The 18,242-nt window shown below is 38.8% G+C and overlaps 1 protein-coding gene across 1 annotated transcript; it reads left to right on the top strand.

Annotated features, from left to right (window-relative positions):
* Positions 1-1,916: 1,916 nt before the first annotated feature.
* On the top strand, positions 1,917-2,657 carry LOC116274593 (keratin-associated protein 13-3). The gene has a single exon (XM_031665697.1). It carries the CDS (start codon positions 1,917-1,919, stop codon positions 2,421-2,423), a length of 507 nt encoding a protein of 168 aa, XP_031521557.1. The 3' UTR covers positions 2,424-2,657.
* Positions 2,658-18,242: the final 15,585 nt, after the last annotated feature.

Genomic DNA, 18,242 nt, shown 5'->3' with positions numbered 1-18,242 from the left:
ACTACTACTACTTTATAAATTATCTGGTAATTTATAAAGAAAAGAGGTTTAATTGATTCACAATTCTGCAGGCTGTACAGGATGCATGGCTGGGAAGGCCTCAGGAAACTTACAATCGTGGTGGAAAATGAAGGGGAAGCAGGCAGTCCTACAAGGCTGGAGCAGAAGGAAGAGAGTGAAGGGCGAGGTGCTACACATTTTTAAACAACCAGATCTCATGAGAACTCACTCACCAGCATGAGAACAGCAAAGGGGAAGTCCACACCCATGATCCAATCACCTCCCACCAGGCCTTCCCCAATATTGCGGATTACAATTTGACTTGAGATTTGGGCAGGGACACAAATCCAAACAGTATCACTTTTTAAAAAGTATAAACAAGATTCAATATTTACAGACATTCTGCATTTTTTCTCTTTCTAGAGTCTCCCCTGGGAGAGGTTGGGAGAGTTGTAAGATTTGGACATAGGTCTGGCCCAAGTGAAGGAGAAAGAGAAAGAGAAAGAAGTGCTTGAGACCTATGCAGGGGACAGTAGCTCTTTAAGGTCATTGAGGAAACCCTGAGTCAAAGCTGGCTGTCAAGTATCTTCCAGGAATCCCTATATCTCCACTGTGCTCAGTCTTTGCCTGGGAGCAGCCCAGAGAAAGCAAGCCTTCCCAAAAAGTGCAGTGTTAACTTTTAGAACACAGCAGGTAGGGTCATTGGTTATTTAAGCCTCCTGTAATTTAAGATCCGAGATGTGAATTCTCCAGGCTGCCACACATGTGAATGAGAATCTGTTAGGACCATGGGCCTCATATTAGATGCACTGAATCTGAAATTCATTTATTTTTTCCCTCACATTTCAATGGTGTTTATCTGCCACTTTGATTCTCTTCATAAGGCCCCCGAATTGGTTTTCATTTGTGATTGTCTCAGTTCCATCCTTTGCTGTCACCACATCTCCAAATAATTGTCCAGGTTTCCTTCTGGTCATAGGCATCAATGTTATTCAATTTGTCTTGACTTATACTTTTTCTTCTACATTGGATGTGAGACACAGTGGGTAGTAGTACACAATAGATGAAGGAAACTTTTGTAGAATGAGAAAGGATGGTGATAAGTAGGTTTAGTTTTTAGCAGGTTTCTCATTAAGGCCAAAGTTGTATCTCTAATCCATTGACAAAAAAAGACACGTAACTTTATCTCATTTCTCACTGTTTAGGGAAAACTATTGGCCCATAACAGCCAATAACAAGACACATGAAAATTATGCTAGGAGGAAAAGGAGGTGCCTTCCTAGACATAATAAAATAAGCATTAATACAAAACAGTCATAGCATTTCTGACGTAAGTGCAGTTCATTGACTTTGTGTTATAACACCAAAATTATAGCACCCATAAATACAACATGTGGAAAACTATTCAGATGCAATTACAGACAAGATTGCTCAGTTACACATATGTAAATGAGGGAGCACAAAAATGTGAAGGATGACTCTGTTGGGCACCACACCTATTGCTGAGAGAATATAAATGGCACTGTCCAGGATGCAACATTAAAACTCAGAATCTTTTTTTTTTTTTTTTTTTTTTTTTATTGAGACGGAGTCTCGCTCTGTCGCCGGGGCTGGAGTGCAGTGGCCGGATCTCAGCTCACTGCAAGCTCCGCCTCCCGGGTTCACGCCATTCTCCTGCCTCAGCCTCCCGAGTAGCTGGGACTACAGGCGCCCGCCACCTCGCCCGGCTAGTTTTTGTATTTTTTAGTAGAGACGGGGTTTCACCGTGTTAGCCAGGATGGTCTCGATCTCTTGACCTCGTGATCCGCACGTCTCGGCCTCCCAAAGCGCTGGGATTACAGGCTTGAGCCACCGCGCCCGGCCAAAACTCAGAATCTTAACAGGGACACTCAGCTGAACTCACATCTCCCGTCAACATGTCCTACAACTGCTGCTCTGGAAGCTTCCCCGCCTGCTCCTGTGGGGGCTACCTGCGCTACCCAGGATCTTCCTGTGGCTCTTCCTACCCCAGCAACCTGGTCTACAGCACTGATCTCTGTTCTCCCAGCACCTGCCAGCTGGGTTCCTCTCTCTATAGGGGCTGTCAGGAGACCTGCTGGAGGCCCAACAGCTGTCAGACATCCTGTGTGGAGTTCAGCCCCTGCCAGACCTCCTGCTACTACCCCAAGACCCACATGCTCTGCAATTCTTGCCCGACTATGCACGTTGGATCTCGGAGTTTTGGATCCAATAGCTGCTGCTCCCCGAGCTGTGGATCCAGGAGCTGCTCCTCACTGGGTTGTGGATCCAATGGCTTCAGATATCTGAATTATAGAATCCATGTCTTCCCTTTCCAGAGTTATAGATCCAGATTCTGCCACCCATTTAGGAGGTGGTTCCATTCATCTTGTTATCAGCCATTCTGTAGATCTGGTTTCTACTGACTAATGTGACTGCTCAAACCCATTTGAGAAATGCGTATCTTTAGTAAGGTCATCTATTAATTTCCTCTTTTGAGAAGTATTCTAATATTATTGATCACCAGGTCTACTTTACTTTCCAGTCTTCAAAAACTGGCTTGTATGTTAGTTCTGTCAAACTGCAGTTTGGATCAATGACTGATCTATAACTGGATCAATCTGGATCTATAACTCTGGGAAGGAAAGGCATGGATTCTATAATTCAGATATCTGAAGCCATTGGATCAATGAATGATCCAAACTGCATTATAGATACAATTTATAGTTTTGTATTCCTTTCCAAAAGAGATAAGTGAAAAAGATTTTATTTTAATAAACTCTTCATTCTTCTGTCCAAACGTGCTGTTAATATTATTTATTAGTAAAGCATTGACTAGGATGTGCATTGTCATTGCTTCTAGTAATGGGCTTTGCAATGCCCAGATTATGGTGTCTCTGCACTAATTTTGGTTGGGTTTTAGATATTTTCCTCCTCTTTAAGCAGGAGTTTCTGGGATTCTCACAGTTTCCAAGGATAGCCTTTCTCTTAAGTACCCTTGTCAGGATAGTTAAGATAGCCTTTGCTATCATTTTTGATGATAGCCTTTCATCAAAATCATCAAAAATGATTGTTTGGGTTGCATCCTGAAATAAAATTGGATAGGCTGTACTTACATTGTTCTGCTCTCTCACATCAAAGTGTTATGAAAAGTAAGTTACTGAGATAATATAAAAAGCATTGACTATCCTTGTTCACTCCTTGAATATGCCATGCATGTCTAACGACAGAATGTATCAGAAAAGTTTGAAGAGTACATGAACAAAATTTTTATTTATATGCTTAGGCCTGTTCATGAAGTGTATTAAAATGGAAGACTAACACATGGATGTAAATGTTTAGAAAAGAGCACCTATGAGCATAAGGTAATGACAGTGCAGCAGTATCACTTATTTTTAATTAGCTAAATCCCAGTACCCCAATTACTATTTTCAATCTGCTCAAATGATCTCCATTTGTTTAAAAAGGCAGGCAACAAACGTTGATGGGAAGGAAGTAGGCTCAGCAGGTGTTAGTCGTACCTGGGTTCTTTGCCAAAATATCTAATCTAATTGAAAACTCTGAAGCCTTTACTATCATCAAAAATGATTTTTTGTTGTATCTTGAAATAAAATTGGATAGGCTGTACTTATGCTGTTCTGCTTTCTTACATCCAAGTGTTATAAAAAGTAAAGTACTAAGGCAATATGATGGTAATGGGAGACATAATATTTATATAAAACAAGCAATGTTCAAGTATTTTCCTATTCTTTATTTTATAAGATCTTCGAACAGTCTCTGAAATTAGAAATAGAATGCAGAGTATTAGATACTTGGCAAAAAAACTTAGTCATAAGTATATCACAGTCATCTCATCATGTTCTCTTTACTTCCTCTTTTACTGCTAATACAATAAAATATGAAATACAAAGAGAACTGTAGAGTTCATCGACTTCAACATCCTTATTCTACAGAGGTGGAAATGGAAACAGCAGCATTGGACAGAATTTTAAAATGTTGCTCAGCAAGTTATTGTAGAGCTGTGAGTAGAACTACTTTATTCCACCCAATTTATTTTATTGGATCTGTCCAGCTGTGACATTTTCTCTTGTCGCCTCACTTCCCTCATTTGCTCCCTATTTTCCTCTTCTTCTCTCCCTCCTCCTTCTCCTCCATCAATTTAGGAAATAGTCATGGTGCTTATATAGTTAGAGAAGAGAAATAAGGAACAATGAAAGAAAATGCATAGGAAAAATTATTAGTGATTGAGTTACAAAAATTAAAATGACAAATTGTGACATCCTCTATAAACTCAGTACTTTTAATAATTTCATTGATTTTTTAAATTTTAGTGATTCTAGTTAGCCCCATGCTCATAATATTTACCCAAGAGTAATGATCAAGCCTTATGCTCCCCAAAACATAGGCAATGGCAAGGGTTTAATGAGGAGCACCTATAGCTTCTTGGCCAGGCTGAGGTCTTCTCTATTATTGTCTCCAAATTGCAGATGCAGGAATGGTCTTCTGGCTTTCAGGAATACACTCTAATCTTGGTTTCCTATTACTGCCATCGCAAATTACATTAAACTTACAGTTTTAAGCAATACAAATTTATTATCTTTTAATTCTATAGGTCAAAATCTGATGAATCTGATGACCTCACCGGGCTAAATCAAAGTATATTGGCAGGGCTGAGTTTCTTTCCAGAGGCTCTAAGGGAGAATCTATTTCCTTGCTTTTTATAGATTCTAGAGCAGAGGTCGTCAACCTCTGGGCCATGAACTGGTACTGGTCCATGGCATGTTAGGAACCAGGCAGCACAGCAGGAGGTGAGTGGCAGTTGAGCAATGGTTACTGTCTGAGCTCTATCTTCTGTCAGATTAGCGGCAGCATTAGATTCTCATCAGAGCACAAACCCTGTTGTGAACTGCACATGCAAGAGATCTTGGTTGCAGGTTCCTTATGAGAATCTAATGCCTGATGATCTGGCTTCCATCATCTGAATACGGGACCATCTAGGTGCAGAAAAACAAGCCCAGGTCTCCCACTGATTCTACATTATGGTGAGTTGTATTTGTGTTATTTCATGATATATTACAATGTATTAATAATAGAAACAAAGTGCACAATAAATGGAATGTTCTTGAATCATTCCAAAACCATCCCTCCCCTCTCCTCCATTCTGTGGAAAAACTCTTTCAGGAAACCTGTCCCTGGTACCAAAAAGTTTGGAGATGGATGTTCTAGAGGCCACCTACATTTTTTAGTTCATGGCCCCATTCCTCTGTCTCCAAAGACAGTAGTGGTGGGTCCAATCATTCTCATAGTGCATCACTTAGACCTACTTTTCTGCCTTTACCTCCCACTTCATACTTATAATTACATTGGGGTCGCCTGGTTACACAACATTACATTCCAGGAATAAAGCCTATTTGATCACTGTAAATTAACTTTTTGATATGCTATTGGATTCTGTTTGCTAATGTTTTGTTAAGTTTTTTTGTGTTTATTTTATTAGGAATATTGGACTGTAATTGTCTTTTCTGATTTTGTTTCTGCCATGTTTTATATCAGGCTGATGCTGACTTCATAGAATGAGTTAGGGAGGAGTCCCTCCTCTTCAAGTTTTGGGAATAGTTTCAATAGAATTGGGACCAGCTCTTGATTGTACATCTGGCAGAATTCAGCTGTAAATCCATCTGGTACTGAGCTTTTTTTTTTTGGTTGGTTGGTTGGTTGGTAGTTTTTTTATTATTTATTCAATTTCAGAACTCAATATTCATCTCTCCAGAGTTTCAATTTCTTCCTGATTCAATAGAGGTATTTGTAATAGTCTCTGAGGATCTTTTGTGTCTGTGTGAGATTCATTGTAATGTCACCTTTTTCATTTCTGATCATGTTTATTTGAATCTTATCTCTTCTATTTTTTGTTAATCTAACTAGTGATCAATAGATCACTAGTTAGAATTATCTTGTTTATCCTTCCCAAGAACCAACTTTTTGTTTAATTGATTCTTTGTATCAATATTCAGGTCTCAATTTTTTTTCCATGTGTGCTTTGATTTTGCTTGTTTCTTTTCTTCTGCTAGGTTTGTGATTAGTTTATTATTGTTTTCCTAGTTTCTCTGGGTGTGATGCTAAATCTTTAATTTGAGATCTTTATAACTTTTTGAGGTAGGCATTTTGCTCTATAAACTTTCCTGTGAACACTGCTTTTGCTGCATCCCAAAGATTTTGGTATGTTGTGTCTCCATTTTCATTCATTTCAAAGAATTTTTAAATTCTGCCTTGATTTCATTTTTTAACCCCTAAGTCATTCAAGCTGTTTAATTGCAAGGCAATTGTGTGGTTTTGAGAGATAGTCTTCATGTTAATTTCCATTTTTATTGCACTGTGGTCTGAGAGTATGGTGAAATGAGTTCTCTTTTTTTAATTTATTGAGACTTATTTTATGCCCAAGCATATGGTCAATCTTGCAATACGTTGTGTGTGCAGAAAAGAATAATACATATTCTGTAGTAGTTGGGTAGACTATTCTGTAGTAATCCAGGAAATGAAGAAATGAAGAAAGAGTTAACATCTTAAAAAGAAATAAGTCAGAGCTTCTTGAAATGAGAAACTCACTTAAGGAATTTTAAAATACCATTTAAAGCTTTATCAATAGACTGAGCCAAGCAGAAGAAATAATTTCAGAGCTTGAATATTGAACTCTCCTAGGTAGACAAAAACTTAAAAAGAAGAGTTTTTAAAAAATTGAAGTCTTTGAGAAATATGGGACTATGTAAAGTGACAAGTCCTACAAATTATTAGTATTCCTGAGAGAGAAGAAGAAAAAGTAAACAACCTGAAAAACATATTTGAGGGAATCAATTAATAAAATTCCCCTAATGTTGACTGAGAGATAGATATTGCGATACAAGAAATCCAAAGAACACCTGTAATTTGCACTACAAAATGAATGTCACCAAGGCATATAGTCACCAGACTGTCCAAGGCCAATACTAAACAAAATTTTTTAAAGGCAACCAGAGAAAAAAGTCAGATCATGTACAAAGAGAACTCCATCAGGCTAACAGTGGACTTTTCAGCAGAACCTTACAAGCGAGATTAGGGGCCTATTTTAAGCATTCTTAAAGACAAGAAATTCCAATCAAGGATTTTCTGTTAAGACAAACTAAGCTTCATAAGGAAAGGAGGAATGAAATCTCTTCCAGACAAGCAAACTCAAACGGAATTTATTACCACTAGAACAGCCTTACAAGACAGCCTAAAGGAGTTCTAAACGTGGGCGGGGAGGGGGGAACTGCTGCCACAAACACATATTTAAGTACATAGCTTATAGACCCTATAAAACAACCACAGAATAGAGTATCAACAAAGCAGCCAGCTAACAGCTTCATGATAGGATAAAAACTTCACATATCAAAATTAACCTTGAATGTAAATGAATGGCCTAATGTGTCATTTGAATGGCACAGAATGGCAAATTGAATATAAAAAAGAATATTAATTTGCTGTGTTTAAGAGACCCCTCACACACACTATGACACCCGTAGGCCCAAAGTAAAGGGGTAGACAAAGATCTATCCCACAAAAGGAAAAGTTTCTTTCTGTTGATTTTCAACCTTGTCTTGGATCTCATTGAGCTTCCTTGCCATCCATGCTTTGAATTCTTTATCTATCAATTCTGAGTTTCCATTTTGGCTAAGGATCATTGCTGCAGAGCTAGTGTAATCCTTTCGTGGTGTCATTACAGATTTTTCATGGTGCCAGAATTCTTGTGCTAGTTTCTTCTCATCTGGAAACATTGGTACTTCTAATTATTGTAATTATTTTTGTGGGGAGTAGTATTATTTCTTTTTCTTTCTTTCTCTGTTTTTCTCTCCTTTCCCCTTCCTACCTCCTTAGGGGGTGTGACTGTAGAGAATGCTGGGTAGGGTTTTTGGCTTTGCTCCTACAGCCCTATGCACTCTGTTGGCATGTTTTATATTGGACTGTGTGGTTTGATTTGCACGTCAGTAGATGGCGCCGATGGAAAACAGCCAGTTGCAGCCCACGTGGCTAGGTATATAACCTGATCCTTGTTTACTGAGAGAAGCTCTCTGTTCCCTTAGCCAATGGGCTGATTTGTGGAGTGCACAGTGGTTTGAGCTCCCTGCTCAGCTCCATGGGAGCAGCGGTCAAGATGGGCAGGTCCAGACTTGGCAGTTCTGCCCACAGGTCCCCTGATGACAGGCACAAGCACCAGCCTTGAGGGAGAATTCTGTCGGCAGACACCAAACACTCAGAGATGGGTCAGGTATGGAGGTGGAAAAGCTCCTCAATCTCAAGATCTCTGCAAAGATAGGAAGGGTGCCCTAAACTCCTAATCCAGGAGAGTGGGTGCTCCAGATGCCTGGATACTGACACATACCAGTGACTCTAATACCATCTGTTGAAAAGACATTTTTTTACATTCGAATTGATTTCACATCTTTGTAAAAAATAGGTAGCACACATGTGGATCTGTTGCATAACTCTATTTTGTTCCACTAATTTAATTATCTATACTTAATTCCAGTACCACAATATTTTAATATACATCTTCCTGTTTTATTTCCCCCTTTTTAAGATTGTGTTGCCTATTCTTCCTCCATTAAACTTTATACATTTCAGTTGATTTTTCAATTTTTGGCAATTTTGGCACTTTTGTTTGGAATGTGTTGGATCCGTGAATTCGAGATAATAAAAATTATCCCTAAATTTATAGATCCATGATATGACTCAAGATCTTGAAATGTATTCCACAAATGATATGTTTTGATATTATTACAATATATTTTTAAACTTAATTTTTCATATGCTTTTCATTTGTATAGACAAAATCGATATTTCTATAGTAATTTTATAGCTTACTTAGGATTTTCGATGCGAGCAGTTGCACCTGTGACTAGAATGTTTTACCACTCACTTCCTGTTATTATTTTTTGCTGTTTCATTGTAAGACCAATAATTCAATGTTGACTAGAAATGTGGGAATGTGCAATATGGTTGATTTGCATGTGTATGTATGAGTGTGTAGTGTGCTACCTTTGTTTTTGTTCATGACAATTAATAAATATGTATATTTTTGGTTTTAAGTGTCTATTGTTTATAGTATCGAGTAATATCTGACCAGGAAGACATGTAAAAGATGATTGATATTATTAATTGAGTTAACTTAGAAGGCATCTGCAACAACATGCCTCCTCTGCCATCCCCAGGGAGCCTGAGAACTCCATTTTCAAACTCTCTCAGCTCGGAAAGTGGGGTATTTACACACAGCAGTTTAATTGAATTTCTCCTATTCAAGATCACCACATTCACTATACCATCGTATCCTGACTACCTCACTCTTTAAATTTCATTCTAATTCAGTTTAGCGCCAATTTCAGAAGAACTTTTAAACATGTATCTAAAAGTTGGGGCTATCTTGAATATCAAAATCACAAGAACTATGAGAATAGCTAAGGGAAGTATGAGAAGGTGAAGTAAAATGACCAAAGCAGAGAGAAAAAAAAAACGCATATTTTGTATTTAGGGAAGAACTGAAATTTAGTTGGTTTACAGTAAAAGAGGGTTTATGTAGAAATGTGAGACAGAACTTGCAATGTACAATGAGTACATATAGTCTGTGATTGGATATCACTAATCATAGCTTTTTATCCTTTTCATTCAAATTAGTGCAAAGCACCTTCTAATTACATATGCTTATTCCAGTTTCTCACCCCAATCAAACTATTTTTACTCACTATCTAGATTCAGCTGATAGGATACTTTCTTTGGGAACCTTTGCTGACTTCTAAATAGGTGACATCTCTTTGTTAAGTGTTCTTATATGTTGAGGCTGCTTATTCACAGCTTTAATAACTATTGTAATTAAATAATTATTTGGTTAATATCGATTAAACCAGATAAGTGGTAAATTCAGAGGAACAGAAACTGTATTTCAAAAAATTGTTTTAAAATGTTCTCATTATAGGGTAGCCCATGAATGGATGCATTTTCCTTGAAAAATATAATAAAACATTTTTTCATCATGCATTCCCTAAGAACAGAGCCAGATGAATCCTATTTTGAGATGTGACAAAATGCTACTGAGGTATGACTAATGAAAAATACGGGAGTTAAGTTTGGGGGGAACAAAGTTGTTATCTGTAATCACTAAAGTGACAAGAATAAATAAATAAAAATTGATAAAATCAATCGCATATAAATGATTCATGATGAGTTTTCTGGGAAACTGAATACAGTAATTCCTGGAAGTCAGAACCACATGCTGATCAGTAGCTAGATGGCTGATAATTTCTGGAAATACAGTTGCTTGGGCGGCAGGAACTTAAGACCTGAACCCCCAGACTCAAGACTCGCAGAGCTAATGAGTGTAACAGATCAAACAGGGAAGGCAGCAGTGGAAACCCGCACCATTGTAGAGGCAAAGCCCACGAGAGATCTAATAGAAATCTGGTAGACAGCAGGACCGCCTTTGTAGGGAACTGGAGATTTGGAATTACTGTTCCTGAATTGCTGGAATACAGGGAGAAACCTACCTTAATCCTGGTAAATTCAAAATGTTGCAAAAGACTCAGGGATTTGGGCTGGCCATTTCTAGAGAAACTTTAATATGGCATTGGGATAGTTTCTTGAAATATAATGATGAAGTTTATAATGATATAATGATAGAGTTTACAATATGATGATAAATTTATCATTATTTCATCCTGAAGTTAGATATTAATCTTTTTAACTTCAGAACCAGTTTTGATATTGCAAATTTATTGTCTCCAACATTGTAATTACCAGCTGTGTAAGCATGCTTCACTATATAATTGTGTAATTATTATTGAAACTATCACTGATTAGTCTTTAAAAGGTAGTTTGCTTTTCTAACTAGAGTATTTCCAGAGGCCAGAGAACCACTTTTATATCTAAAATAGGCACATCATTTCCATTAATCCAAGATGGCTTTGGCTTAGCCAGAAAGTATTCTTTAATGTTAATGCTGTTTGTGTCTGTGTTCTAGATCTCTAAGATGGCAGAAACTCACAGGTGAGAATTTGGTATATAGAGCTAAGTTGAATTATAACTTTTTTAAATTACGAAACAAGACATTTATGCAGCCAACAGACACATGGAAAACCGCTCATCATCACTGGCCATCAGAGAAATGCAAATCAAAACCACAATGAGATACCATCTCACACCAGTTAGAATGGCAATCATTAAAAAGTCAGGAAACAACAGGTGCTGGAGAAATAGGAACACTTTTACACTGTCGGTGGGACTGTAAACTAGTGCAACCATTGTGGAAGACAGTGTGGCGATTCCTCAAGGATCTAGAACTAGAAACACCATTTGACCCAGCCATCCCATTACTGGATATATACCCAAAGGATTATAAATCATGCTGCTATAAAGACACACGCACAATATATTTATTGAGGCACTATTCACAATAGCAAAGACTTGGAACCAACCCAAATGTCCATCAATAATAGACTGGATTAAGAAAATGTGGCACATATACACCATGGAATACTATGCATCCATAAAAAAGGATGAGTTCATGTCCTTTGTAGGGACATGGATGCAGCTGGAAACCATCATTCTCAGCAAACTATCGCAAGGACGAAAAACCAACCACTGCATGTTCTCACTCATAGATGGGAATTGAACAATGAGAACACTTGGACACAGGGCGGGGAATATCACACACCAGGGCCTGTCGTGGGGTGGGGGAAGCAGGGGAGGGATAGCATTAGGAGATATACCTGATACAAATTATGAGTTGATGGGTGCAGCACACCAACATAGCTCATGCATACATATGTAACAAACCTGCACATTGTGCACATGTACTCTAGAACTTAAAGTTTAATAATAAAAAAAGCAATTATATTATGAGCCAAAAAAAAAAAAAAAAGAAAAGAAAGTTATAAACAAAATTAGATCAAGTTCACCAGGGAGCATCAATCATTGTCATTCCAATTTCTGTCACAGAAAGCTGAATAGAACCTTCCATATTTCCACTCATTATTTCAATCCCTTTGGATTTCCCAGTAAAAGTCTACTAATTATGATTATTACCCAAGAAATCTAGTGGTGATGAGGATGGTGACGACAACGGGGAGGAGGAGAATAAGAAATAGGGCTGATGAAGAGAGGGAAAATGAGACCACAAGACCCAGTTGAAACCACATTAAAATGAAACTTACGAACCAGGGTTCCATCCTCTGCTTGCTGCATGATGTGGAAACTGCCTCTTGGCTTGTGCCTGTAATTCCAGCACTTTAGGAGGCCAAGGCAGGTGAATCACTGTAGCCCAAGAGTTCGAGACCAGTCTGGGCAACATGGCAAAACCGTGTCCCTACAAAAAATAAAAATAAAAAATACATAAGTAAACAGAAAATTTCCCAGATGTATTAATACATTTTCAGGCTGCTGATAAAGACATACCCAAGACTGGGTAATTTATAAAGAAAAAGAGGTTTAACAAACTCACAGTTCCATGTGGCTAGGGAGGCCTCACAATCATGGTAAATGCAAAAGGCACATCACATCTTACATGACAGCAGACAAAAGAGAATGAGAACCAACTGAAAAGGGTTTCCCCTTATCAAATGCTCAGATCTCATTAGACTCATTCACTACCAGGAGAACAGTATGGGGGAAACTGCCCCATGATTCAATTATCTCCTACTGGGTCCATCCCACAACATGTAGGAATTATGGCAGCTACAATTCAAGATGAGATTCGGGTGGCGACACAATGTTACAGTTCTTAAAGATGGTGTGTCTGGAGTCTGTTCCTTCAGGGGTTCAGATATGTCTGCAGTTTCTTCTGGTGAGTTTGTGGTCTAGCTGACTTACGGAGCGCAGCTACATGCCTTCCTGGGGGGTGTTACAGCTCTTAAAGACAAGGCATCTGGAGTTGTTCGGACTTCCTGGTGGGTTCATGGTCTTGCTGGCTTCAGGAATAAAACTGCAGACCTTCATGGTGAGTGCTACAGCTCATAAAGGTGTGGTGCACCCAAAGAGTGAGCAGCAGCAATATTTCTTATAAAGCAGGAAAGAATAAAACTTCCACAGCGGGGAAGGGGACTGGAGCAGGTTGCCACTGCTGGCTTAGGCAGCCTGCTTTCATTCCCTTATCTGACCCCACTCACATCCTGCTGATTGGTCTGTTTTGACAGGGTCCTCATTGGTGCGTTTACAAACCTTGAGCTAGACACAGAGCACTGACTGGTGCATTTACAATCCTTTAGCTAGACATAAAAGTTCTCCAAGTCCCCACCTGACTCAGGAGCCCAGTTGGCTTCCCCTAGTGGATCCCGCGCCAGGCCTGCGGGCGGAGCTGCCCGCTAGTCCCTCACCTTGTGCCTGCACTCCTCAGCCCTTGGGCGGTCCCTGCAGCGCTCGTCCGGGAGGCTCGGGCCGCGCGGGAGCCCACCGCGGAGGGGGGCTCGGGCATGGCGGGCTGCAGGTCCTGAGACCTGCCCTGCCGGGAGGCGGCTGACGCCCAGCAAGAATTCGAGCGCGGCGCGGGCATGCCAGAAGTGCTGGGGTAGCCGGTGCCCCCTCCGCAGCTGCTAGCTAGGGTGCTAAGCCCCTCACTGCCCCGGGGCCGGCGGTGCCTGTCGGTCGCTCCGAGTGCTGGGCCCGCCGAGACCACACCCACCCGGAACTCGCGCTGGCCCTCGAGCGCCGCGCGCAACCCAGGTTCCCGCCCGCGCCTCTCCCTCCACACCTCCACGCAACTAGAGGGAGCCCGCTCCAGCCTCAGCGCCCAGAGAGGGGCTCCCACAGTGCAGCGGCGGCTGAAGGGCTCATCAGGAGTGGCCAGAGCTGACACCGAGGCGGAGGAGGCACTGAGAGCGAGCGAGGGTGGCCAGCACGTTGTCACCTCTCAGTATCACCAGGTATGGTGGCATGTGCCTATTGATCTCAATATCACCAGGTATGGTGATTGATCTCAATATCTCCAGGTATGGTGGCATGTGGCATCTGCCCAGGAGGCTGAGGTAGGAGGATCACCTGAGCCCAGAGGTCAAGGCTGCAATGAGCTGTGATGAAACCACTGCACTCCAGTCTGGGCAACAGAGTGAGGCCGTATCTAAAAAAATAAAGTCTTTTAGATCTCAAGTGCCACCTTGATACAGTACGTTTAATTTGGTGATCTCTACAGTTTCTTACCTCTGTCATTTTTAATATATTTAGAAAGAGTGAAACATTCTCATTTTTTAAAGGAATGGCACTTTTGTCAAGTCTATGATTCTCTTAGAGAGTCTATTTTCTCATATGCAAAAGGACCTTAGACTATGAGTGAATTCTCTCGCAGGTCTGCTTGAAGGTGTAAGGAGATGATGCTTAGAAAATTTATTTAAAGATTGCTTGGCTCTACACAAAGATGTCATTTTGCTTTTAATTTTGGCTCATTTACAACCAGTCATATTTTTGACAACTTATTATTTTGTGAAATACTACATTCATAAACACTTAGAAAGTCATCATTAAAAGAAAATCAAATAGCATCCTTTTTTGTGAGATGTAACTAAAATAGCCATATTGGCTGCTACAGAAGGTTATTTTCAGCTACACTGAGTTTGAGCCATGGGAAAGCATCAACAGGGAACCCACAGCTTCCACGTCTAGATCCTTTCCACCTAGGTTCAGTTATAATCTCCTTACACACACTCAGATAAATAAATCAGTCTGTAGCCAGTTGGTGAATGCAGGAATTCAGGCATCTTTGCACCCAAAATGGGGTGAATTCAGAGATAGTTGTTAAAAGCTAATAGGCGGCCAGGTGCCGTGACTCAGGCCTGTAATCTCAACACTTTGGGAGACCAAGGCGGGCAGATCACCTGAGGCAGGCGGATCACTAGAACAGGCGTTCGAGACCAGGCTGGCCAACATGGAGAAACCCCGTCTCTACTAAAAATACAAAATTAGCCCGGTGTGGTGGCACATGCCTGTAATCCCAGCTACTTGGGAGGCTGAGGCAGGAGGACCGCTTTTACCGGGGAGGCGGAGGTTGTGGCACTGCACTCCAGCCTGGGCAACGAGCAAAACTTTGTCTCAAGGAGAAAAAAAAAAAAAGAGCCCATAGGCATTCTTTTCTCAATTTTACAAACATGAGTTCTCTGTTTTTCTTAATGTGAGCCATGCCATGTAAGCCTAAAGTGTCACCCTGCTCTATGTATTCCTGGTGCTTGCACAGCTTCTTAGTTCCCTCCTCCTGTCAGCAGCAACACATGGGCAATTGTACATGGAGTGAATTAAGCTCTTTTCTGCTCCTGAGGTGTTTAGTCAGAGAATGCTTCACAGTCAAATTCTGAACTACTAAGAAATTATTACTTTAAGAGAGTTAAAAACTGAGGATATTGGTTAAGGTTTTGTATACAAAGCTCATTCACAGAGAACTATAGCTCTTTAATTTTAATACCACAAATACACAACAAAATCACATTAGAAAATGAATAGATAACAAGCCACCACATTATTCCGGGGCTAAGGAGTTTATTACCCTTAAATTATGCAAATTTTATTTTAAAAAGAAAATGTGTTAAAATGAAATCTATTACAGGTGCTGGCATCAGACTTTAAATTTGAGCTATTATTCAGTTAAGCACTGGCAATACGCTTTTTGAAAGGTAAAACATTAGTAAGACAGAAATTAATTTATGGTTTTCAACTTTAAAAAATAAAAAACAACTCATACAGGCCGGGCGCGGTGGCTCATGCCTGTAATCCCAGCACTTTGGGAGGCCGAGGTGGGCTGATCACGAGGTCAGGAGATCTAGACCATTCTGGCTAACATGGTGAAACCCCGTCTCTACTGAAAATACAAAAAAATTAGCCGGCTGTGGTGGCGAGCACCTGTAGTTCCAGCTACTCGGGAGGCTGAGGCAGGAGAACCCGGGAGGCGGAGCTTGCAGTGAGCCCAGAGTGTGCCACTGCACTCCAGCCTGGGCAACAGAGTGTCTCAAAAAAAAAAAAAAAAAAAAACTCATACAATTATAAATTAATCAATGCCATTTGTAATAATTCAAATGTTAGAGAGATACCACAATGGAAATTAGAAAATATTTTGAAATGCATGATACTGATGACAAAATGCAGTAAAATTTGAGAGATGCAGCTGTTTAGAAAGAAAATTTTAGATTTTAGTGAGAGTATTGAAAAGCTTGAAATCAAAGTTGCAGTACTTTATGTGAGGATGCTAGGAAAAAAATAGCAATTTAAGCCAAAAGAAATGTCAGAAATTATAAAGATGGAAAATTATGAAGATAAGAACAGAAGCCAATTAAATATAAGTCAAACATAAAACAGAAAATCAACAGAGTCAAAATTTAGGGTTTGTGAGGGTCGATAAAATCAAGTAGTTCAATTTTAAAAGAAGCATAGAGAAAAAGAAGTCAATAACTGCAGAAAATTTGTATAATTATTTAAAAAATATTTTTGTTTTATATTCCAAAGCAGAATTAACTTCTCTGTTTCCTTTAGTATGGTTAAATGTCTAGCTTTCTCCTTTCTTTCTGTTTTTGAAACACTTCTTCAAAATAGTGTTTATGGCAAAACATTAGAGTAGCCACATGATGAATAGAGAACAAAACTACTCTTAGCCAAGAGTAGAAAGTTAATCAATTTGTTCTAAAAAATTATAGAATTCTAGTTCATGTTTCTGCACCAATCAAAGAGGCTTGTAGAGGCATTCTCTTTCACTTTATTCGCTAATTCTACACTCGCATTATGGTGTGAATGATGGGGTGGTATCACATTAAAGAGACTTGATATGCACCCAGATCCTGGTTAATCCAGCTCCATGATTCTGTTGGTAAGGTCTGTACAGTGTAGGCCTCCAGGGGTAGTTTGTTTTTTTAAGAATAAAAAATGAATTACTTGTCAACATTTTGCAAATGGAAATTTTCAAAATTTGTGTGCTTTTCATTGTGGAAATACTGGCTTGCCATTTTTTGGTTTGTGGATTTGCATCCGTGATGTATAGATTGAATTATTTCGGATCCAAGGGGTGCTGTCTAGAGACTATATAACTTATTTTCGTAGCTCCTACCCGCTGCTTCTAGAAATTGCTAATCAGCTTATTACCAATCAGCCTTGGTCAGATTACTTATTTTATAAATAATTTGTGCAGATTAAAAATTTCTGAGTTTTTCTCTTTGATTTTTGAAGGGTGTTTTTAATTAATATAAAGTTCTAGGTTAAGTATTTTTCTTTTTCAGATTTTTAAAGCTATCATTCCATTTTTTTTCTGACTTTCAATATTTATGTTGAAAATTAGCTGTAATTCTTATTGCTATTCCCCTAAAAAATGTGTAGTTTATAAAATTCTGGATACTTTTAAGATCTTTTCTTTATTTCATTTTCATCAATTAATTATTATATGCTTGAGTCTGAATTTCTCTGTGTTTACTCTGATATAAGAATCCTAACATTCTTGCATCTGTGGGTTGAAGGGATTTTTGTTGTTGTTGTTACTTGCTTGCTGTTGTAGTATTTTTGTCAAAAGCACAATATTTTGACTAATAGCTTTTCTATGCTTTCTTCTGCCCCTCTTCTGCTAGGATTTCTGTTAGATAATCTTTAAATTGCTTAATGTTTTTCAGCAAATCTTTAGTAACTTACTCCATCTTATTTTTCCTTCTCAATTTATTTGTATACTTAATCTTTTCTAAAAAAATTTATTTTCAAGTTGATTTATCTTTATTACTGTTTTGCCAAATATTTTTTTCATTCTATCTGATAAATTTTATTTTAAAATTGTATCTATTTGGGGATATTCATCAGATTACTTTTTATTTTTATATCATAGTCATTTTACAGTCAATGCTTGGTAATTCTAATGTTTGTAGTAAATGTGAATTTTCTTCTATTAAATGTTTTCCTTTGATTAGATGAATTTACTTGCTTTTTCAAGTTTTTTTGTAATGTTTTATTGCGTTATAGACATAATATAGAAAAGCTGTGGCTTGTGGCATATAAATATTACTAATTACACACGCATATGTTTGTGTGCATGCATACATATACGCAAATATACATATGCAAATATTTTTATCATTTTCCAGAGAATATAATCCCTTCCTTCTGCATTTTAGAAAGGTAAAGAGCTTCTCGGTAAAATTCCTCAATCAATTGAATTAAACAACATTGTTACTAAATTTAATCAGCTTGATTCTACTTCCAATCTGTCTAAACTGCAGCCAGATCCTGCCACTCTCTGATCC

Source organism: Papio anubis, chromosome 4 (genome assembly GCF_008728515.1).
Source record: "Papio anubis isolate 15944 chromosome 4, Panubis1.0, whole genome shotgun sequence".
Classification (NCBI taxonomy): Eukaryota; Metazoa; Chordata; class Mammalia; order Primates; family Cercopithecidae; genus Papio; species Papio anubis.
This window is presented reverse-complemented; position numbering and strand designations above follow the sequence as displayed.

Bases quoted from the DNA above. Each gene is read 5' to 3' on its own strand.
- LOC116274593 (XM_031665697.1), top strand. From the start codon at position 1,917: ATGTCCTACAACTGCTGCTCTGGAAGCTTCCCCGCCTGCTCCTGTGGG.